The sequence below is a fragment of the Macaca fascicularis genome, chromosome 12 (genome assembly GCF_037993035.2).
Source record: "Macaca fascicularis isolate 582-1 chromosome 12, T2T-MFA8v1.1".
In the NCBI taxonomy this organism is placed as follows: Eukaryota; Metazoa; Chordata; class Mammalia; order Primates; family Cercopithecidae; genus Macaca; species Macaca fascicularis.
The window spans coordinates 74,693,105-74,711,880 of record NC_088386.1 but is presented as its reverse complement, the minus strand read 5'-3'; the positions used below and the strand labels follow the sequence as shown (position 1 = coordinate 74,711,880).

The window sequence follows — 18,776 nt, the reverse complement described above, 5'->3', positions numbered from 1 at the left end:
AATTCTTTTAGGTTGTCTTCTACATAAGTTAGTGAATTTGTGGCAGAACTAGGGCACAAACCTGGAATGAATGGCTTCTAGTTTTGTATATTTTCATTTGTAAAATAATGGTGTTTTTTCCTGGTAAAAGGGTTGGGAAATCATCTGGAGTATTCTAGTAAAGCCTTTGGACCTCTATGCTGTTATGACGAAAGCAGCAACAACATTTAGGGTATCTTCAACAAAGGCTTTAGAACAAAGCAGAAAACTTTATTCTACATTTTGTGCCTTACACAACTGTCTCGGGAATATTGCAGAGAAATATTGCAAAGAAACAAATGAAAAGCTAATTTATTTGCCAGAAGCATATCTTATTCATCTTCACATTCCCAACACTAAAACACACGTCTTCTGATAAATAAGTTTAACTCCAGTAAGTAATGATTGTTAAGTGAATCAATAACGCATTATTAAAAATTAAGTTTAATATAAGGAACATCTGGCTGTAAGTATTTGGATTTATTTCTGGGTTCTGTATTGGTATGGTATAAAAATAGTCACATAGACCAATGGAACAGAATAGAGAACCCAGAAATAAGTCATCCTGTGATTTACCATCCTATGATTTTAAATATGAAATCATCCTATGATTCTGAATATGAAAACAAAGAAACAATGACACTGTTACTATGGCCTTATAGTATGGTTTGAAATCAGGTTGTGTGATGCCTCCAGGTTTGTTCCTTTTGCTTAGTCTTGGTTTGGCTATACGGGCTCTTTTTTGGTTCCATATGAATTTTAGAATTGTGTTTTCTAATTCTGTGAAGAATGATGGTGGTATTTTGATGGGGGTTGTGTTGAATTTGTAGATTGCTTTTGGCAGTATGGGCATGTTCACAATATTGATTCTGCTCATCCATGAGAATGAGATGTTTCCATTCGTTTGTGTCGTCTTTATTATATTATATATATATCATTATATTAATATATATCATATATTGTATATATATCTACATCTATCTATCTGTCTATCTGATGGAATACTACTCAGCCATATAAAGGAATAAATCAACAGCATTCACAGCGACCTGCATGAGATTGGAGACTATTATTCTAAGATAAGTAACTCAGGAATGGAAAACCAAACATCGTGTGTTCTCACTGATATGTGGGAGCTAACCTATGAGGACACAAAGGCATAAGAGTGATAAAATAGACTTTGGGGACTTGGGGGAAAGGGTTGGAAGGGAGCAAGGGATAAAATACTATAAATAGGGTGCAATGTATACTGCTTGGGTGATGGGTGCACCAAAATCTCACAAATCACCACTAAAGAACTTACTCATGTAACCAAACACTAACTGTATCCCAGTAACCTATGGAAAATTAAAAATAAATAAGGGACATGATAGTGGGATTTTTCAAAAGAGAGATTTTCATCAGTATTTAAATAGAATATTATGTTAAATAAGATGCGATTGAGGAGCAAAAAGACCGTCCTTAATATTTTGTATTTTTTTTGAGACAGAATCTCCTTCTGTTGCCCAGACTTGAGTGCAGTGGCACGATCATAGCTCGCTGCAGTCTTGAAATCCTGGGCTCAAGCAATCCTTTTACCTTGGCTGCCCAAATTGTTGGGATTACAAGCATGAGCCACCATGTCTGGCCTGCATTTTCAGGAGAGAGTGCTCTGGGATTTTATATTTTCAGATGTGAATTCATGCTCAATTTAGCAAGTAATTTATTTCCTCATAGAATAAATATATATTACTTGGTTTCATTTTTAGTATATATAGTTATATATCTTGTTAATATATTGCTTGACATTTTTGGAGAAAGGAAAAGTTCTTTTCGGGGATCTGATTGTGTTTAATTTCCCTAGTATGAAAGCATCTCTGTGGATCCCAAAAAAAAGAGTTGTGGGCTGGGTGTGGTGGCTCACACCTGTAATCCTAGCACTTTAGGAGGCCGGGGCGGGCGGATCACTTGAGGTCAGGAATGTGAGACCAGCCTGGCCAACATGGTAAAACCCCGTCTCTACTAAAAGTACAAAAAAAATGAACCAACCATGGTGGCATGCACCTGTAGTCCCAGCTACTTGGGAGGTTGAGAAAGGAGAATCGTTTGAACCTGGGAGGCGGAGCCTGCATTGAATTAGAAATCAGTAATACAGATTGCTGATATGATTGATTATTGATTTCTAGCTTAATTTTATTGTGATCGTAATACGTATTCCTTTGAAATTTACTGAGGCTTTCTTATGCACTAACATACAGTCAAGTTTTAAAATATTACATAACTTGCTTGAAAAGAATGTGTAATTCTCTTATTATTGGTTGTGGGATTCTGTATATGTTTATTAAATGCAGCTTTTTAATCTTTAGCTTCTCTTTGTCTTATACATTTTTTTTAAGAGACCAGATTGTTTGCCCTATAGAGTTTCCAGTAGTCTGCCTATTTCGGCAAGTATCCCTGTGGTATAATTTACATGTATTTTTATAAATTGATAGTTGGATTTAGACAGTGATTAGATTTAGAGTTGATTTTCTTTTTCCAAGGCTCGTCACAGGTGGTGATGTGTTCCTTGATCATGAGATTTGTAATAGTTGTCTTTTTGTGATGTTAGTAGCCATTGATGTTCAGTGTCTAGATCTCTTACTTCATTAAAAATTATAAAATGATGATCTATTCTATTATTCCTTCTTCATTTACTAGCTGTAATAGTTTTATAATGAGAAAGTTATTATTTGTCTATCCAGTAATACAGTTTGTATATGAAAAGTGAAATAAATGCTTGTTTCTCTTTATTTGCTGGTTTCCTAATACACTTTATATATGAAAGGCGAAATAAATGCTTATTTATTTGCTGGTCTGTCTGTCTCCCTCCCTCCCTCCCTCCCTCCCTTCCTTCCTTTCTTCCTTTCTTCCTTCCTTTCTTCCTTCCCTTTCTTCTTTCCCTTCCCTTCCTTCCCTTCCTTTCCTTCCATTCTTTTCTTCCATTCTTTTCTTCCTGGAGTTCTCTGTCCCCCAGGCTGGAGTGCAGTGGTGCAATAATAGGTCCCTGCAGCCTAACTGCTGGAAACAAGTGATTCTTCTGCTTCAGCTTTCCAAGTAGCTGGGACTACAAGTACACTTTTTTATTTTTTATTTTTGTAGAGATTGGATTTTCTTATATTGCCCAGGCTGGTCTTAAACTCCTGGTTTCAAGCAATCCTCTTGCCTTGATCTCCCAAAGTGCTGAGATTACAGGCATGAGCCACCATGCCCAGTCTGGTTTTCATTATAGTGTGTTCTCTAGCTTAGTCCAGTGGTTATTATTTCTTTTGTATCAGTATGCACTCATTGATTTAAGCATGTTTAATGTTTCAATTCATGGCATTTATCATTCTTATTGATGTGTAACTTGTCACATCTTTGGTCAGTAGAAGCCTTTTCACATCCTTTCGTCACAACCACAGTAGTCTTTGATAGCTTTTTTGATGTCTGGTAAGGTGTTCCAAGCTTACTCATCATGTGTATTTCTCCATTTCTCCAAGGAGCCCTGATTCCTTTTATTTTATTTTATTTTGTTAAAAAAATTGTTTTTGACTAATGCTATTTTAGTAAAACCTGATTCTTTTTGAGAAATGGTACTCAGAGATCATAGTCTGGATACTAGGAGTATACATTTTGACAAAATTGGTCATTATTTCTAAACCTTCCATTGGACACAACTAGAAAATACATATACATATAAATGTGTGTGAGAGAGAGAGTGAGTGTGTGTGTTCATTTAAAATGAAATACATTGTGGAGTTTAAACTGATAATTCCAATTTAAAATGAGCACCATAAGGATGCTTTTTCTTTCCCACATCTTCCTTCCTCCCTTGCCAAAAATCCCATTTTCTTAAGGTTGTTGGGGATGGCAGAATTATAATATCCCATGTCACTCATTGGCTTTGTTCCTCATCAGGTGATTGCAGAATGGCAGTACTAAAACTATCACTAACAGCACGATTACTGAAAACATAAAGAATCTAATGATTCACCTCATTGGTTGTAGGTATTCTGTTTTCTTATGTCAGTTTTGATAAGTTACACTTTTTAATAGGAATGTGTCTATTCTTCTAAGTTTATAGGTATTGGCACAAAATTATCCTGTATCCTTAATGTCTTTTAAACCATTGCTATCAATGAAATTGTATTCTCCTTTACATTGTTACCATTATTTATTTGTACTTTGTTTTTCTTGCTTCATCCTATCAGAAGTTTGTTGATTTTATTAGTCTTTTCAAGAAGTAAATTTTGGCTTTTTTGAGCCCATGTAAGCTCTTAATTTATGTTTACTTCTGATTTTTCACCTCCTTTCTTCTATTTTCTTTGGACTTATTCTGTCTTTTTCCTCTCCTCACTTCTTAGATGAGTCACTTAGCTCATTCACTAGGCTGTGTTTCCTCATATAAATGTTTAAGACTATTAATTTCCATTTAATGTATTGTTATCAATAGCAATTTGTTGTGCACTCAAACTTGATAGAGTTCATAGTTCTATGAATTTTTCATGCAGTGTTTTTGGTATCTTCCTGAGGATGAAATTTCCCCTCTTTCGGCAAAGCAGTCTTGGTGATTTCTCCTTTATTGTTTATAACTTCATATACAGTATGGATGTACCTTGTTTTACATATTGTGTCTGTTTCTGAATGTTTCATTTGTCTCTTTCTGAGTTCTTCCACAAGTCCTCAAGTTGTTTTTTAAATTTTTTAAAAGTCAGTTTTATGAGGTATAATTTATGTGAAGTAAAATTCATGCCTTAGCATATAGTTTTATGAGATTTGACAAGCTCATATAGTCACATAATTTTTGCCATAATCAAGATACAAAAGAGTTCCAAAACTTTCGCACATGCGCTCTGTAGTAGCCCCGTCACCTTTCTCTCTGTGATGCCTACCTTCTCTTCAACTTCAAACTAGTTACAGGTTTCCCTGTAACCTCAGCTTTCTTAGGAGTTCCAAAAAAAGTTATAATTTTGCTGATCGTCTGGCTTTTGTTATTGTGAGAGTGGGAATGATGCCAGACACATTCTTTTTCTTATCAAGTCATTTTTGGTAAATTCACATTTCCATATATCATTTAGTATTAACACTACTGTTTGAATATCTTCCATAGATGCATTTTCTTTTATATTCATGTGTATCTTCACTGAAGTTTTATTTAGTTCTGCAATGGTCTCTTAGGTACTTACTTAATTTGTATTTGAAATCTTTTTAAGTTTAGAGTTAAAAGATTAGCATTTTAAAATGTACTTTTCAAGTTTGTAAATACTCTGATCTCCTAATTTTTACTAAAAATTAAATATTGGCATACATTATCGTGGGTTATACTCTACAACTGGAGGACTTGTTTTGTTCATATGTAATCAAAGGAACATTAGAAAAACTTTAAAATGGGTAACTTTTTGATCGCCGGATTTACTCTTCATAGAGCTTATCATTTTAGTGTCCTTAGCTAATTTTAAGGTGATGTGAAAATTTTTTATTACTTCATTGCATTAAGGAATTGATTTTTGTTACAAAGAAACATTAATAAAATATTTTTGAAAATATTTCATCTGAACTGCTGGTACCTGTTGTTTTTTAAAATGTGGTATTAGAAAAAGTTTTTGGTGAATTTTTTATCAGGTATCTATAACTTATTGAATTGGTTTTAAATATTGTATTAAGTAAATGATAATGTGTCATCATGTTGGAAACAGCATTGCATATTTTAACCTAATTTTACCTCCCGGTTACTTTCATGGACTTTAATAGGGGGTTACTAAATGTTTCTTTTCTTTTAACCTTTTTGTAGGTTATTTTAGTGTCTGCCAATAAATTGACTCGTTATATTGAACCATGCCAATTAACAGAAGATTTTGGTGGGAGTCTCACCTATGATCACATGGACTGGTTAAATAAGAGGCTGGTTGGTATATTACAATGAGATAAAATGTTATTGCATAGAAATAAGATATATTTTGACAACTTTATAATTTTATTCTATTAAAATATAGATTATTTTTCTTTTTACAAAAATGGAGAATTATGTGCATACTACATTATAACATAATAGACAAATACTGTGCAGTTGGACTTACTTGATTAGAATTCTGATTCTAGTTGCTAGGTGTATGGCCTTCAACAATGTATTTAATCTTGCCTTGGCTTGATTTCCACATTTGTAATATGGTGATAATAAGAGTACCTACCTTTGTGTGATTATGGGTAAAATGAAGTGAATATACATATAAAGCATTTAGAATAGCACCAGATATGATATAGTAGCACTATATAAGTATTAGCTATTACTGTTCTGTCATTGATAGCATTAGTAAAAGTTGTAAATTTTTAAAGTAGAATAACAGTAGCATAATTTCTCTTTTATTTTATTTTATTTTATTTTTTTTGAGACAGAGTCTTGCTCTGTTGCCCAGGCTGGAGTGCCGTGGCACAATCTTGGCTCACTGCAACCTCTGCCTCTGGGATTCAAGCAGTTCTCCTGCCTTGGCCTCCTGAGTAGCTGGGATTACAGGCACGCGCCACCATGCCCAGCTAATTTTTATATTTTTAGTAGAGACGGGGTTTCACCATGTTGTTCAGGCTGATCTCAAACTCTTGACCTCGTGATCCACCTGCCTTGGCCTCCCAGAGTGCTGGGATTACAGGCATGAGCCAGTGCTCCCAGCGAACATCAGCGTAATTTCTTGAGGTGATCTAGTTGCTTTACCATTTTCAGAGAATATTTAAACATTAATTTGAATTATCAACTTGAAGAGCAGTTTGACATATTAAACATTTTCATTTGTGAAAATTTATCATCTTCGGCAATCTAGACTTCTGAAATCTGCTACTCTGTGTAATTTGATGGTTTTTTTAAATTCAACTACTGAAAGAAAAAACGTCAGATTAACTCATTTTAGATTAAATGATAATTTTTTTGGAGAATAGTGAACTTTTGGTTATCTCTGAATGGTTAACTAATTCTGTATCCACCCAGTTTATTTATTTAGAGACAGGGTCTTGCCCCAGGCTGAAATGCAGTGGCATGATCACCACACACTGCAGCCTTTAACTCCTGGGCTCAAGCAGTGCTTCCAACTCAGCCTCTCAAGTAGTTGGTACTGCAAGTGCATGCCACCATGCCTGACGAAGGTTTTATTTTTCGTAGAGATGGAGTCTCCTTGTTGCCCAGGCTGGTCATGAACTCCTGGGCTCAAGCAACCCCTCTACCTCAGCCTCCCAAAATGCTGGGATTACAGGCATGAGCTGCTGTACCCAGCCTATTTCTACCATATTTAAAAAGTGCTGTCAGTCAAGTGATTGTCCACTTTATTATGTACGTTTAAACAGACTTGCGCAAATTCCTTTTCAGAAATATTTGAAGAAATCATTAAAATTATAACTAATTTTAAATGCTATATGCATGTATGTAACAACTATTATATGAAACCAACATGTGTTGGTGATAGAATAACATAAAGAAATGTTCTGTAACTGTTATTAGAGACTTAGCATGTTCTAAATTACATGTATGTAATTAGAACTGTTATCGATGCAAATGTTTCTCAAAGAAACACTTATCTGAATGGAGAATGAAGATAATTTATTGATGTATTTAAATTTTAAAAATCATTTATCCATGAAACTATTCATTGCTTTAGGAAACAGTTTTGTCTTCTCTTGTGTACATTGTTGTGCTCTGGTGGTAGAATTGCACTGACTGCCAGGGAAGGAAAACAAATCCTAGCTGGCCAATTCTGTTGCTCTTAACAGATGATCCTTATTACATATTAATTTTTAAGACTGTTCTTAGTATGTTAATAAAACTCATATTGTAGGTTTTTGAGAAGTTTACAAAGGAATCTACATCATTATTAGATGAACTTGCTTTGATTAACAATGGAAGTGATAAAGGAAATCAGCAAGAGAAAGAAAGGTAGGTGGCTAGTGGCGTGCAATTATATCCTTTCAAAACTGTAATTGATCTGATAAAAGATAGCTCTGTTGTTAATACAGGCTAAAAAATCTACAGTAAAAAAAGTCTTCATTCTATCAAAATTGATATACAATATTCATGAGAATTTGCTTTACATGTAAAACGTATTGGTTTAAATCAAAGTTTCTTCACAAAAGCCTTGTGTTTTTTGTTTTTTTTTTTTTTTGAGACGGGGTCTCACTCTTGCCCAGGCTGGAGTACAGTGGCACGATCTCGGCTCACTGCAACTCCGCCTCCTGGGTTCATGCCTGGGTTCATGGGTTCTCCTGCCTCAGCCTCCCGAGTAGCTGGGACTACAGGCGCCCGCCACCTCACCTGGCTAATTTTTTGTATTTTTAGTAGAGACGGGGTTTCACCATGTTAGCCAGGATGGTTTTGGTCTCCTGACCTCTTGATCTGCCTGCCTCGGCCTCCCAAAGTGCTGGGATTACAGGTGTGAGCCACCGCGCTTGGTCCATTTTTAAATGAATAGTAATGTATTTACTTTTTTCTGACACTATGTAAAGTGTTTCAAGAACATATTTTCAAAAGAAACAATTTTCTGCCTTTTTAGAGTTATCTTCTTTCCTGGCTAAGAATATGAAAAAAGTTGCAGTTTGAAATACAATTATTATAACCCTTATTTGAATACATTAGCACTAAAATGTCTAGCCTATAGAACTTTTTCTGTTGTTGTAAAATATGTGATATTCGTGAATTGAACTTGGAGAATTTAGTGTTTTATGACATGCGATGAAGTAATAGTTGAGTTGTGTTATCTGAATGTAACTACCTAGATTTATCATATTAACAGATTTTCCTTGATTTATAGCCTTGTCAGCTTTCACATTTCTGTTGGTAGGCCAAGTCCCCCTCCTCAGATAAAAAACACTTTAGCAAGCAAATTAACTATTCAGATCACTTGATTATTACTGGTCACTAGAACAGTAATTTTTCATTAGGAAATGTGAAAGAATCCTTGTCTTCCCTATCATCCTGTCTCCTTTGAATCTGACCTTGAAGATACAGTGGAACCTTAATAAAATGCTTGTTGTTATTCCATGAATCCAAATACAGTCACATATCAAGTTTTTGAGTGTAAGATCTTAGTTTTAACAAAATCTTGATTAAAACAAAGTCAAAATGTGAAAACAAATGGTTTGAATGTAAATCTGATTAAAGTCACCACAAGCAGTTAGGAATGTTTCTGTCCTATAGATGCCATATAAAAATGTAAAATTATGAAATTTTGTCTGTGTATATAAATATGTGATTGTGTGTCTGTAGATATCACACACACATATATGCTGTGGTTTAGGAATTGAAAATATCATGAGTTACTTGATGAAAATTAGCTGGACTTCTTTGATTTCTGAATAGTCCATCAGAGTAAGTTTGATGTTTCTTCGTTATATTCCTTGGGAAAGACATCCCATGTTGGTGCCTATAGAAAATGAGTCCATGGTCAAAGAGTTTAATGCTGTTGACTATATTTCCCTCTTTGAGAATGACTATGAATATTGCAGATTATAGGTTCTAAAGAAGCAGTGCAGCAAAGAAACCTGTTTAATTGCTTCCTTAAAACATATCTTATTCAGGCCGGGTGCAGTGGCTCACGCCTGTAATCCCAGCACTTTGGGAGGCCAAGGTGGGTGGATCACGAGATCAGAAGATAGAGACCATCCTAGCCAACATGGTGAAACCTTGCCTCTACTAAAAATACAAAAATTAGCCGGGCATCGTGGCGCACGCCTGTAGTCCCAGCTACTCAGGAGACTGAGGCAGGAGAATCCCTTGAACCCGGGAAGCAGAGATTGTAGTGAGCCGAGATCACGCTATTGCACCCCAGCCTGGGTGACAGAGCGAGACTCCGTCTCAAAAAAAAAAACTTTTTCGGTGTTTTGGGAAACACTTTGGAAAGTGCTGGTTTGCATGACTACATGAAATATCAAAACCTTGTATTTGCCAGTTCCTCGTGCAAGGAACTCACGTGTTATTGCTTAGTTTCCTTTAAACCCCAGATCGCAGATAATAGAGTCCCTCCTCTTGCAAATTTTAATCAACCGTCTTTTTTTTTTTTTTCCAACATTCTTTATGTCAATCCTCAGAAAGCATCTGAGGACCTAGATCAATTGACAAAAAGCAAAAAATTTAGCACAAGACCGGTCAGTTGCAGCAGCAAGGTCCTTGTCCCCTTTCTTCCCTTCATCTTTTCTTTCCTGTATGTGTTTAGGAAAATAAAGGCAGATGTCCAGCTGCACAAGAAGTATGATTAGGGAAGAGAGTACAACTGCTAGGACGGACACACACACACACACACACGCACACACACACACCCCTCTGGAATATAAGACAGAATATTTGCAGCTATCAAAGATTGCTGTAGGTAAATAAAGTTTTGACTGGAGGATGGCTGCATGCATTTTTTTAATGTTAAATTTCTGGGTTACTATATGACAAACTTCATTTTGAAACAAATATTCATTGGATAAATACTAAATGGACTTCTTTGATATATTTGAAATAATATTATGACTAAAAACAGTAAACTGTATTTTTCCAAGTAGTTATTTTATGATTTATTATGTTGGTATTTCTCTGGCTACTAGTATTTACTTTTCCCAAATGGGCTTCCTTATGCTTGAGATAAGTTAGCATGGTAGAATGGTATGCTTCAGATTTTCATACTTTTGTGCCCCTGTTTTGATTTTTTATATATAAAGGAATTTTTAAAGTTACATTGATAGAAATATGTCTTTTGAAAATTACTCATTTGGTGTTTTCCAGGTCTGTGGATTTAAACTTTCTTCCATCGGTTGATCCTGAGACGGTTCTTCAAACAGGTAAGATTTAAAAAATATTTGTAATAATAATCCAGTAAACCAATTGGATTGATTGGTTCATTAAATAAACATGAGTTCAGCATGAATGTGGTACATGTGGAAGGAACTCAAGGGGAAATTTTTCAGGACCAGGGACTGGTTTTGTGGAAGACAATTTTTCTGTGGACTGGGTGAGGGATGGTTTCAGGATAAAACTGTTCCACGTTAGATCATTGGACATTAGATTCTTATAAGGAGCATGCAACCTGGATCCCTCGCACGCATAGTTGACAATAGGGTTTGTGCTCCTGTGACAGTCTGAGGCCGCCACTGCTCTGACAGGTGGCAGAGCTCAGGTAGTAGTGCTTGCTGGCCTGCCGTTCATCTCCTGCTGTGTGGCCCAGGGTGGGGGTAGGAGGAACCCCAGCTTTATAATATTTTTAAAAATTAGTAATAATTATCTCTCCCTTAAAAATTTGGATTTATTTTATTATAAATAAAATGAAGATAAAAATTTTTATTTCACTGGGTTGCCCTAAGAATTATTGAACACTCCTTATGTGGCAGACATTGTATTTATGTATTTTTCTTTTTCATTCTCCTAACAAGCCTTTGAGATAATTAGTGTTATTTTATCTGTTTTGTACTGGAGGAAGCCAAGGTTTAGCGATAGAAAATAACTTGCTGAAGATCAAGTAACTATTAAACTCTCTCTCTCCATAGCTAAATCCAAAGCCAAAGCTCTACTGTTTTATAATCTTCGATGTAAAAACACTGATCACCTTGCAAAGCCTTGCACATAGTGCTGCCTGATATGTATATTCCAACCCAAATATCTCTGGTAGCAGTTTCACAAACTCTAGGAGAACCAAACTGTAATTTTTTCCAATTGAAATACCTCAATTTTATTTCTAATCTTTTTTTAATAATAGCTCATAACTCTAATCCTACGGTGTGCCACCTCTGAGCACTTTACATATGTTAATTCATTTCGGTCCTGTGAAATAGATACTATTGTCATCCCAATTTTAAGACGGGAAAGCTGAAGCATAAAAAGGTTAAGTAACTTATATAGGTTACACAGCTAGTAAATGCTGAAGCTGAGACTTGGACCTAGGCAGTTTGATTTCAAAGCATGCTCTTTGAGATCATGACACTATCATGACAGCATAGTGTCGTGATATCCACAAGGAAAATGATATCCACAAGGAAAGTATTAAGGGTGACAGTTGTCAAAGTAGAAAAAATTAAATGTATTCTGATATTCATAGCTTTTATGAATGTATATAAAACGACTGCGCAAATCTTTAGAACAGTTACTTTTCCAATTATAAAATGTAATAAATAATAAAGAAGTAAATTCTGAATGTATTTGTTGTGTTGATTCAGGTGTCCTAAGTTCTTCCAGTATGATATACAGCTTATTTTGTTAGAGAACAAAGAAATACTTGTAACCTCTGAATTATTATATGTTTAGAAGGTACTGTCAGTAAAATACTGCTCTAGATTTAAAACTTAATTCCATACATATGTTTAACAGCTTGAAACTTTTTATTTTAATTCATTGAATTAAGCTTTTAACAATTTCTGTTTTAAATTTAATTTTATATGCTACTAGGTCCTATTTTATATGCTGTTAACTTTTAAACTAAGGATTGAACGAGAATATAAAACGAAGAAGTTTAGAACAATCATAGGTACTTTTAGAAATTAGAAATACCTCCAAACCATAATAAAAGTTCAGTTGCTGTATATTGATAGCCATTTAAATTTAGGATATTATTCTAAATAAGGAAGAGAATTTAAATATGTGTGTTGTTTTGATGCCTAAATATTAGTCACAAAAACAATTTTTACCTTCTTTACTTTTAAAATTATTTAATACCTACAGCTTTAATTGTTGCACATTTTGCAATTGTAGTTCCTCATGTACGAGTGGATTTTCTACATGAGTTTTCTGTAATTGAGTCACATTCACTGCAGTTCTAACACTAGTACGGCCCGTTATTATTCACTGTTAATATGTTGTGAAGATTCTTATAAATAGAGATTATATAAATATTATTTTGTACTTGTAATAAAAACTTTCTTCTTTTAATCATTCGTTATACTATCACCTTTTTTTTAAATGCTATAATTGAGAATATGGATTAATACTGAAACCCTACAACATACAACTTGGATTAGTACCATCAGACAGAAATCCCACAGTATAATTTTGCTCTACAGATAAATAGGATTGTTTGGCACAGTATCCTGAGTAATTAATTCACCAATAACAAAAATGTGATTGATAGAAAAAAATATATAAACCGTATATGTGCCATATTTAATATGTAGTATAGTATTTCTATGGTGTATATATTTATGATGTATGATATAGCATTTTAATATACTAGTTTACATAGTATATATGTATACACACATATACATATTAATATGTGCAGTTTTCCTATTTACTGTGATACATACATTTTTAAATTGCATTTATAACCTGATAGATATGTAGGTAGACAGATAGGTTTTAAAAACAAGGGACTAGAATTGAGAATATTGAGAAGTGAGAATTGCATTTCTTTACAGATATTAATTTCAAGTATCTTTTATTTGTAAAGGGCATGAATTATTATCCGAATTACAGCAGCGTCGATTTAATGGCTCAGACGGAGGGGTTTCATGGTCTCCAATGGATGATGAACTGCTCGCACAGCCACAGGTTATGAAATTATTAGATTCACTCCGAGAGCAATATACCCGCTACCAGGAAGTTTGTAGGCAACGTAGCAAGCGCACACAGTTAGAAGAGATTCAACAGAAGGTGATGCAGGTAGGTGTCTGATTTGAATATATTTAACTCTTTTTAATTCCTTATAATTTCTACTGTGTGACTATTAAGTCTTATATGTACTATATAGAAAACCTTAGAACATATCAAACTGGATTCTGAAACTTTTGAATTGGGTATTGTTTTACAAATAGTATTTGAATTAAAAGTTATTTCTACAGTGATGACATTGAGCATTGAGCTTAGTGTAACAATGAACTTCAAAAATAACTGATTCTTGGAAACATCATCAGTGGTCTCAGTGTATTCTTGCAAAAAATAACATTTCATTATTGATATTTGGTTTATTCTTAATTTCTAATAACTTAGTTTTTTGGTTAATTTAGGCATTATGAAGAGTATTTCTGTCCTAGCAAAATAACCCATGTAATGCAAATGATTCTAATATTAAATTTTTTTATAATACTGATAGAAAACATTAAATGTATTTAGTTGTTAGGAATTTTAATTTCTTTTAAAATTTATTTTTATGAGAAAAGTAGGCTAAAATACTAAAAATGCTAAAGGAATACATTTCTATTATTTAGATTACACTCTGGATTTTTATGTTGAATAATTAAGAAAATAAATCTTCAAATATTTTATTTAAAAATACAAACTGGAAACATCTTAATTTTTAAATCTAGGTTCATTCACTCATTAGATAAACATTTATTAAGTGTTTCTTTTGTGGAAGGCATTGTGGTAGATTTTGTACAGTATATAAAGGTAAACTTGGTTTTTACTATCAATAAGTTTAAGGCGAGAAAGTGTTAAGAGTCACAGGACATGACTGAGGGGTTATAGCCACTTATAGGAAGGATTATTTCTCAGCTGCAGGTAATCTGGGAAGACTTAGTGGGGGAAGTAGCATTTGAGATTGTCCTCCCAGAATGTATCTGATTTCACCAGGCAGTGATAGGTTTTGAAAGAATTGGCATTTTGGGGAGGATAAAGAGTAGCATGAGTAAATCATAGCAGCGTAGAATCCTAAGTTCTGTTGAGGAAAAAGGAAGCAGTAGGCACAGTAGGAAGTGGATGACCTTTTTGAGTCACTGAGTGTGATCCCAATCCCAGTTCCTCTGCTTAGCTGTGTGACCATTCACTATACTTCACCTACCTGAGCCTCACTTGTTCTGTTTTCTTTCTTTCCTCTTTTCCTCTCTTTTTTTCCCTGTCTGCCTTCTTTGCTTAATTGAAACAGGAATGATAATACTCCCTTTGAAAGGCTAGTGTTTGGAAAGAACCCAGCTCTCAATTAGTGGTAGTTATTTTATGTATTTCTTTTGAACTAGACTCTACTTTAGAGGTCTAGTGTAGTTACTGGCAAACTTCTGTAAAATTCCAGACATTTAGACTTTGTGGACCATACAGTCTTTCTTGCAGCTGTGGCTGCTTAACTCTGCCATTATAGTACAAGAGCAGATATAGACATTGTGTAAACCAACATGTGTGGCCATTCTCCAATAAACTTTTATTTATTATACAAACACAGGTGGTGGGCCAGAATTGGCCTGCACAATTGATCTAGTTCATGACTTCTCAAATTAGAGCATCAGGATGTCATGAGAAAAAAGATTTGAAAGGAAGGAAGGAGTTGGATCATGGAAGATGTTGAATTTCAGGCAAAAGGATTTAGAATGTATTCCATGATAACCACATATAAACTGGATATTTCTGAGCATATGTTAATTGTACATGGCTTTTTCCATGGACTTCATTCATAAGTTAAAGAGTTTGTTTTAAATGCAGGTAAGTTTTAGCCAATTAGCTTGAGATTATCTTTGAAAACCACTAAGATAGAGTAGCAGAGCAGTACAGAAATCATATTCTGAACCCAAATAATCTGAATCTACCCTCTTCTACCACTTCCAAGCTGCTTGACCTTGGGGAGAAAGAAAGTCCTAGTTTCTATGTCATAGTCTCCTCTTCAGTAAGCAGAGGATAACAACAGTAACCACAATAGCAGCAACAATAATGCCTACTTATTAGGACTGTTACAAGAACTAAAGAAGATAATTTTCATGAAATATTTAGTGTTTGACACATAATGAGTCCTCTTTGAATAACACCTGTTAGTTCATCCATTAAAAAAAATGAATGTCTACAGTAGTATGACATTGTCCTAGGTTCAACAATGTGATGGTGAGTAAAACTAGGATTGTTGCTTCCTGGGACATATTTACATGATGACACAAACAGCTGTGAAATTGCAGCTATGACAAGTGCCAAGAAGGAGAGTGATGGGAATAGGATTAGGATGAGTAAGAAGATACTAGAGACGAATCATATTTCTGACTTGTAAGACTTGGTGTCTTAGCTTGCAAGATAATGGTGTTGCCCACCTAGGGAACACTGGGCAAGATTTGGATATTACTGTGGGTGCAAAATAGTGTGGAGAATCATGAGTTTGGTTTCAGACTTGTTAAGTTTGAGGTGACTGTGACTTCTAAGAGAATATGTAGAAGGGTAGTTCAGAACGGGTCCAAACTTCGAAGTCTGGGCTGGGGTATATTTGTTTGTCATCTGTGCGTGAATGGTAATTAAAAGCATTGATGTGGATGAAAATTGCCTGAAGAGAAAGTTGAGAGAGGTAAGAAGAGTGCTTTAAACTGAACTTTGAAAAACTCTAACATTTCATGGCAAGGTAGAGGAGCACACACCTGAAAAGAAGGCAGTGAAGGACTGGCCAAAGATGAGAAAGTGTGAAGAGTTCTTTGTCATGGAAACCAAGGGAAGAAAGCATTTCAGGGAAGGAGTTTTACAAACCTGTCAAATGCTGCTGAAAGGGTAAATAAAAGGACTTAAAATGTCTGTTAGAAAAGCACAAGATTGAGGTCACTGGTGACCACAGGGCATGGAGTGGCAAGGCCAGGAGCAACAGTGGAGTGAATTCAGGAATGAAAGGGAGGTGTGGTGAAGGAAGCAATGAGTATCGACAAGTGGTTGATAAGTCTGTCTCTGAAGGAAAGATGAGAAATAGAGTAATGGCTATAAGTGGTGGAAGAGGGGTTGTATTGCATTGCGAGGGCTGCCATAGCAAACAGACTAAGTGATTTAACAACAGAAATTTATTTTCTTGGAGTTCTGAGATCAGGAGGTCAGTAGGATTGGTTCCTTTGAGGGCCATGAAGGAAGGCTCTGTTCCAGCCTCTCTCCTTGACTTGACGATGGCCTTCTCCCTGTCTTCACATTGTCTTCTCTCTGTATGTGTCTGTGACCAGATTTCCTCTCCTTATAAGGATACCAGTCATACTGGATTGGGCCCACCCTAAATACCTTATTTTAGGTTAATTACCTCTTTAAAGACTCTGTCTCCTAATAAATATTGTTACAATCTGAGGTACTGGGGGTCAGGACTTCAACCAATGTATTTTTGAGGGGAGGGACACAATTCAACCTATAGGAGGGGTAAGGATAGTTGTTCTTTCTTTTCATGATATGAAAAACTTTAAAGATTGCTGGAAAGTGTTGCGGGGAGAGGTTGAATACACAAGAGAGAAGGAATAATTAATACTATCAAGTTCCCAACAAGGTGGAATCAAAGCACAATAGAAGGGATTTGCTTTAGAATGAAAGAGGGAGAGCTCTTCCTGTGTTGCAGGAAGAAGGATGGCTAGGATTGCCATAGGACCATGAGGTTCCTATGACTGCTGCCCAGTAAACAGACCAGTTATACAGACAGCAGAGAAAGAGTTAATTCTTGCAGGGCACTGAGCAAGGAAATGGGAGGAGACCCTCAAATCCATCTCTTTGAGGAGTCTTTAAGGCTAGAGTTTTTAAGGGGATCATGGAGGGTAAGGGGCTGGAAAATTGGGGTTGTTGATTGGTTAAGGCGAGGGAGATGAAGTCAGCAGGATGTGGAAACTGCATTATTTGGTGAGTCAGCGTCATGGGCCCCTCCGACCAGCTGGCAGAGTAGTTTCGTCAGTATGCAGGACCTGAAGGAATGTCTCAAAGTGAAAACAACGATTCATAATGTTTAGTTTGTTATCTATAGAACAGTTCAGGGAAACTATAATCTTGTAACAGGGTCCATGATTCTAGGTCAGTAGGCAGCAAACAACTATGAGGAAGCAGGTGAAACTGAGCTGACCTAACAATTAACTTTCAACATGCTGCAAGCTTGGTATATTTTCATTTCTCCCTCTTCTTTCTTCCCTGATTAATTTTACAAAGTTTATAGGGGCGGTTTTAGGATGAGTCCAGAGGTGCTTTGTGTGTAAATCAGGCATCAGGAAGTTTGAAGGAGTTACTGTGTGATGTGTCTTTTTTTCATAAAGAGGAAAAGGCCATCTGCTTGATGGCACAAATTGCAGGAATGGTGTTTAAAGAGGATCAGTGGTTTGAACAGGCGGAGGTGATTAAAAATTTTCTTTGTGGGGAATCGAAGAGTGAAATTATCACTGCCAGCCTAAATAACAAACAAAGAGAGGCTCTCTAAAAGGAAGAGATTATTTGTTTTAGAGAATAGAACATTACAATGGGAATACGCATGTCATAGTAAGCTGTGTGCATATTCAGAGAGGTAAAGGAAGACAAACATTTTTAAAGGAAAAAAATGAGGATTACATAATTGTTTTGAAATAATTGTCTTTGATTCTAAAGATCAATGAACAAGGGTGATGCGCCTCTGAGGTTGGACAGGCAATTGCTGGACAGATGTCCTTGCAGAAGAATTTTTTTTTTTTTTTTTTTTTTTTTTTGAGACAGGATTTCAATCTATCACCCAGGCTGGAGTGCAGAGACCCGATCATGGCTCATTGCAGCCTTGACCTCCCAGGCTCAGGTGACCCTCCCACCTCAGCCTCCTGAGTAGCTGGGACTACAGACACATGCCACCATGCCCAGCTGTTTTTTGTGTGTGTTTTGTGTAGAAATGGGGTTTTACCATGCTTCCCAGGCTGTAGAAGTATTTTTTGTGTGAAGTTGCAATGCCTTTGTGTATAGTTTTGGTTTTTGCAGTCCTTTGTGATAGTTTTTGTTAGCAGGCATACAAGCATGAGAACCTCTTGCCATGGCTTTCTCTGGCACTATTTTTCAGGGTTGTTTATTTTCCCCCCAGTATTAGTGACTCCATTTTGATTCGGACAACTTTCATATCACAAAAATGTAGCTGTATTTTGGGGTAGTATTGATCTTAATTTATGGCATAACCTCT

At 35.5% G+C, this 18,776-nt stretch overlaps 1 protein-coding gene across 10 annotated transcripts in view; it reads left to right on the top strand.

The window, feature by feature from the left end:
• The window catches only part of SESTD1 (SEC14 and spectrin domain containing 1), a 151,385-nt gene that overhangs the window by 100,638 nt on the left and 31,971 nt on the right, over window positions 1-18,776 (top strand). For all 10 annotated transcript variants that reach the window (XR_012421288.1, XR_012421285.1, XR_012421286.1 and 7 more), the window contains 4 exons: window positions 5,807-5,920; window positions 7,833-7,930; window positions 10,757-10,812; window positions 13,407-13,618. Coding sequence is in view for 5 of the 10 variants with exons in the window: in XM_045367328.3 (XP_045223263.1) it covers window positions 5,807-5,920; window positions 7,833-7,930; window positions 10,757-10,812; window positions 13,407-13,618 (480 nt within the window). In the remaining 5 variants the exon portion in view is untranslated. The remainder of the gene's footprint in view (window positions 1-5,806; window positions 5,921-7,832; window positions 7,931-10,756; window positions 10,813-13,406; window positions 13,619-18,776) is intronic.